Genomic DNA, 5,533 nt, shown 5'->3' on the forward strand with positions numbered 1-5,533 from the left:
AATGCAAGTGCACTTTCCCATTGTGCAATTGAGATTTCTCTCTTGCAAAACCTCTCTCCAATCTTCTCTCTAATGCATGCTAGTGAGTGTGTGTGAGTGATTTGAGGTGAGAGGAGGGAGAAGTGCTCGAGAAGTGATTTAAGTACATGCCCTTGAGGTAAATCAAACTCGACTTCCATAATATAGTTGCAATTTTCTTATCAGCCTATCTAATTCATAAGATGTGAAGGACCCGTGCTTTAAATCATTGCGGAAGGGGGACCAATCAAATAACTAATGTTTGATTTTACATGCCATTAAGTAAGCCAACTGCAAGGGAATGAGAGAGGATGCTCGATATGGTTTATGGGTGGATGTTTAAACACACATCATCTCATCTTTATAGGCTTGTAGCCATGGGTGGCAAATTTCATCCAAATGTGCTCTACCACCCGACAGAACTCAAGCTTCCAAAGGGGCCCACCTTGCCAAGAGATGCCATAGCCTAAGGCTAGATCCACTCCTCTCTACTTATGTAGTTGTGGGTTTGATTCAATTGGTTTGCATATTTCACACGGGCTGACCACATGGACACTTTAAAGCCATTTTTGTCCCGTTGGTTTGGGCGGACTGCAAGTTTGGCCGGACAACGTGTGGAGAGTGCACGGTCACGGGAGGAACATGTAAAACCGCGAGATGTACTTTCTAGTTACCATTTCCTAGTTACCATGGGGACAAGATGGAAGTTCAAACATGGAAGTCACCACGCACGGACTTTTTGAGAGACAGGATTTTGTGGACAGGCTTGCAGTGCGCCGTCAACCAAGGAATTCCTCTCGATCCCACCCCACACGTCCATTACACACCACAACTTTTGCCCGTCCCTACACTCCCCAACTGTCCTGTCTTGTCTCTACGCCTGCGCTGTTGGCCCACGTCCACATGGAGATAGAAGGATGCCTGCTGCTGAATCCCTGAAGACACAGATGCCTTCTTCCCTTCGGATGAAGTTCATGACCTCAATTATACAAGACAGGATTACATTTAGACAACCCCTCCCCTTATCTGGTCCGGATCAGAGATTGAGCGAGGGCAAGAAAGGGACTGGCAGCCGCAGTTCTATATCGCCGCTCTAACCATCCTTTCTGTATGCTTTAGAAGATGGTCTTCTGCCATAGACATTTGGCTCTTTTGCAGATATTGCTGACAGGCTTTAGAGTCACAAAGACCTTGCTAAGTTGCTAGATGGAGGTGTAGAGACCGATCACCATTGATCTCTGTTGAGCACAAATGGGCGTTGTTACCAGACAAGAGACCCCTACCTCAGGGCTCAGACATGTTGCCAAGCAAGCTAGTACTCCCACCATGGGATCGAAGCAGCGGCGCATGAGCGAGAGCGGGTAATCCTCCTTTTCGTGATGGTGCAGAACTTCCTTTGATTCGCTTCACAGATCTAGGCGACGGGCCTGATTTTTTTTGCTTTATTTCTATGCAAACTGAGCAGGTACAGGGCGCTTTCGCAAGACATTCCGAGCGACATCACGGTGGAGGCGGGGGGTATGAGCTTCTGCCTGCATAAGGTGAGTTGTTCTGAGCATCATGGATGCTCTAGGCCACCATAGAGTATGCTGGAGGAATTTTCACATAATCAATCATAGCACATCTACATCGCATTGATTTTTGCATTTCTTGTAGTTCCCGTTGGTGTCGCGCAGCGGATGGATACGAAAGCTGGTGGCCGAGGCCAAGACCTCCGATGTGTCTCGGGTGGCGTTGCCGGACATGCCAGGCGGAGCAGAAGCTTTCGAACTGGCGGCAAAGTTCTGCTACGGAATCTCGTTCGAGATCGGCGTGGGCAACGTGGCCGTGCTCCGGTGCGCGGCGGAGTATCTGGAGATGTCGGAGGATTACGGCGTGAGCAACCTGATCCACCGCTCCGAGAGCTACCTCAGCGACACTTTCATGAGCGGAAGCCTGGCCATGTGCGTCAAGGTCCTGCAGACTTGCGAGAGCCTTCTCCCACTCGCTGAGGATCTGGACATTGTCAGTCGATGCGTGGATGCTGCGGCCTCCAAGGCTTGCAAGGAGCAGGTTATACGTTTTCTTACCTCTGATATACATATCACACAGCTGAAAAGCTCTGCTTTGACGTTCACGCGGTAGCACACTTCCCAAAGTGTGATTTGTGACTGGTGTAGCTTTGTCTTGGCCTCCATCCAGCCCCCTCATACATACACACATGCATGTGCATGTAAATGTGCTTGTGCTTATATTAGTCATCCACTTAGCTAAACCTAGCCCAGTTCCCATAGCTATGGTAAGTTTCATGGTCACCAATTCACAAAGCCTTTAGATTGCACACATTATTTTCATGGAACTAAAGGGCTTCCTTCTTTAGATGAAAGTGCTTATATGGAGAGGTTACATATGCCTTTAAGAGTGTTTCCCGTCTCTCACACACACAAAAAGAGATTAAAAAGAAAAAGAGTCTATAGACCATGTCTTCTTTTAAATATGAGGCTTTGTGTTGAGAAAGTGGATTACTCTATCCGCTCACACAAACTACTCCCACCGAGCAGCTCACAAGCATTGGCCCCATAATTAGACCCAAAAGCTCAATTACGCAATGTTGTATTATACAAGGAACTTTTCGACAAGAAGTTCCTTATATAATCACTCTATGTCATTGAAAAAAAGTCAAGAGTTCCAACTTTACACAATGAACTTGCTCATATGTCCCATTTGTTGGTAATCATATGTGTGGATAAGATATCCCTACCTATGTTTTGTTTATGCTAAGGTAAAGCCTATGTTTCCTGGCTTTTTTGTTTCCTCAATTCTGCAAACAAACATTCCCAAAAAGGTTATAAAAAGGAGATAAAATGTTTCCACTTGCATTGAGTAAAAAATTAATCAAATTCTAAGATAGGCGAAATAATTTTCTTTATGGATGTGGGGTCTCTCATTTTTTAGGTGGCGTGGAGTTTGTCGCAGTCGGAGTTCAGCAGCAGCTCAAGCCGGGTGGACAGCAACGACAGCCTGGCGTCCAACTCGACGCCACGGAAGAAGTCGGCGGCGGAGGCAGCGTCGTCCTCGTGGGCGGAGGAGCTGTCGGCGCTCCGTATCGACTTCTTTCAAAGGGTGCTGGCGGCCATGAGGGCGAGGGGCCTGCGTTACGACTGTCTGGGCGGCGCCATCGTGCACTACGCGCAGCAGTCGCTCAGGGGCCTCATCAAAAAGCAGCAGCAGTCCAACTCGTGGGAGATCAATCGGCTGACCTCCGCGAAAGTTCACGATGCCTCGACTGCGCTGGAGCACGAGCAGCGCATCCTCATCGAAACTATAGTCAGCCTTCTCCCGCCAGAGAGAAACACCGCCTCCACGGCCTTTCTGTTCGGCCTCCTGCGGGCGGCTATCTACCTTGACACCACCATCGCCTGCCGACTCGACCTGGAGAAGCGCGTTGGCATGCAACTGGAGCAAGCCACCCTCGACGACCTTCTCATCCCAGCATATTCTTACAACGGCGACACCCTCTTCGACGTCGACACCGTCCGTCGCATTGTGATCAATTTTTTGCAGCAGGAAGGCCAAGACGACTTCCAAGACCCCCTGTCTATATACGAGTCCGACATGGCTTCTTCCCCCCCGCAAAGCTCCATAATGAAAGTCGCCCGGCTACTTGATTGCTTCATGGCGGAGATCGCTCCGGACGCCAACCTGAACCCCTCCAAGTTCATCGCCATCGCTGAGCTGATGCCGGACAGTGTAAGGGTGGTCGACGACGGGCTATACAGGGCCATCGACGTCTATCTAAAGGTGAATTGAACTCCAAGCCCCAATCGATTAATTTCATTTTCTTCTTCGATGCTCATGTTGTTTGATTTGTTAAGCAGGCCCATCCTGGCATCAGCGACGTCGAAAGGAAGAAAATCTGCAGCCAAATGAACTGCCGGAAGCTCAGCCAAGAGGCTTGCAGCCACGCAGCGCAGAACGAGAGGCTTCCCGTTCAAGTAGTGGTTCAAGTGTTGTATTTCGAGCAAGTAAGGCTCAAAAGCGCCATGGAAACGCAGCCCGAGCCCGAGCCGCAACAGCTGCTGCAGCTACAAGCAGGGCCCCGAAGTGGGGGTGGGCCGCAGATTTCTCAGAGAATCACCGGAGCGGCCGCCGTCACCCTCTCTCCCAGAGGCGACGACTTCGCGGCTGTCTGTAAAGAGAATCGTGAACTGAAGATGGAGATGGCAAGAATGCGTATGCAGATCGGACGCACAGATCAACTCGAATTGGCCGTTGACAAAGATGACCACAACGAGCAGCTGGCTGTTGCTGACAACAATCCTCCACCTCCCTCCAACAAGTCTTCCAAGTTTTTCCTCTCAGTCTCCAAGACCCTAGGCAAGCTCAACCCGTTCCATCGTACCTCGAAGGATTCCTCCGCCCTCTCCACCGCCAAAACCCCTGAATCCAAGTCACGACGCCGCCGCCACTCCATCTCTTAGTCACCTCAATAACGTCCTCTTCTTTCATATCCCGTCCTCTTCTTTCATATCCCATCCTCATGTGCTTATTCCTTGTCGCCTGTTTTGCTTGAATCATGGTCATGTCTAACATGCCACTATAGGAGGTTAAATTCTTTTTGGCGTATTTATCCAACGCCACAAGTTAGGATCTTACCTCCAAGGGTTTAACTTATGGACATGCCCTAACAAGGTGAAAGCATGATCTATGATATAGTTGACTATAATGCCATATGGATTGATTCGAATAGTGCTTAAGCATAGAGATTTAACTTCATGGTTATGAATTATCAAACGCCTCTTTATTTGGATTTTAAGCTTTACTAGAATGGCAAGTAAATGCTCCCCTTAGTAAGCTTTGTGTAGGCTGGTCCTAGTAAAGAGCTAATTTGTATTGGCATTTCTTAGCAAATTGAATATGCCTCTCATGTAATAAAAGAATACTTGTGTTGCGTGCATATGTGTGCATGTGCATACGCGTGCTATAATAATGTATCTTAGTTACACATTTTACTGATAGTGTTTTGTGGTGAGTGTTATTGAACATCCATCATTTTGTAAGTGAATTTTGATCGTTGACTTTTGCTAGTTGCTCTTATATGATAATATCTCTTAACATACATCTAAGGAAGGCCTTGAAGCTCCTTGTAATCTCCTTTCTCTTTTTGTGATTTCAAGGCTTAAATTTTTTCTCAATCAGGGATTTCATTAACGTCTTCACAATTTCGTGATCACGTTAACAAAACCTAGTGTTAACATATTAAAACTTGTGATCACAATGTATATTCACATGACCTGAGAAATGACCTGCCGGAACCCACTACTCCAGTAACACCTCCGGGCTTTTATCTTTCCCGGCGGGCCCGCCGGGATATCTAGTTTTCCCGGCGGGCCCGCCGGGAAAGATAAAAGCCCGGCGGGCCCTCCGGGAAAAAGAAGGAAAGCCGGCGGGGTACTATTCTGTATATAAACATTGCCCGACACCCATCGTACAACTTTTGGGAAGATAGTCCTTGTTTTGGGGGCGTGATATCTCT

The 5,533-nt window shown here is 48.1% G+C and overlaps 1 protein-coding gene across 1 annotated transcript; it reads left to right on the forward strand.

Moving 5' to 3' along the window:
- Window positions 1-848: 848 nt before the first annotated feature.
- Window positions 849-4,954, forward strand: LOC147615811 (BTB/POZ domain-containing protein At5g48800-like). Its single transcript, XM_086778414.1, has 5 exons — window positions 849-1,379; window positions 1,484-1,559; window positions 1,675-2,070; window positions 2,953-3,798; window positions 3,876-4,954. Exons 1-5 carry the CDS (start codon window positions 1,270-1,272, stop codon window positions 4,476-4,478), a joined length of 2,031 nt encoding a protein of 676 aa, XP_086634540.1. The 5' UTR covers window positions 849-1,269; the 3' UTR covers window positions 4,479-4,954.
- Window positions 4,955-5,533: the final 579 nt, after the last annotated feature.

Source organism: Cibotium barometz, chromosome 39 (assembly GCF_041138505.1).
Source record: "Cibotium barometz isolate CiBa-2024 chromosome 39, ASM4113850v1, whole genome shotgun sequence".
In the NCBI taxonomy this organism is placed as follows: domain Eukaryota; kingdom Viridiplantae; phylum Streptophyta; class Polypodiopsida; order Cyatheales; family Cibotiaceae; genus Cibotium; species Cibotium barometz.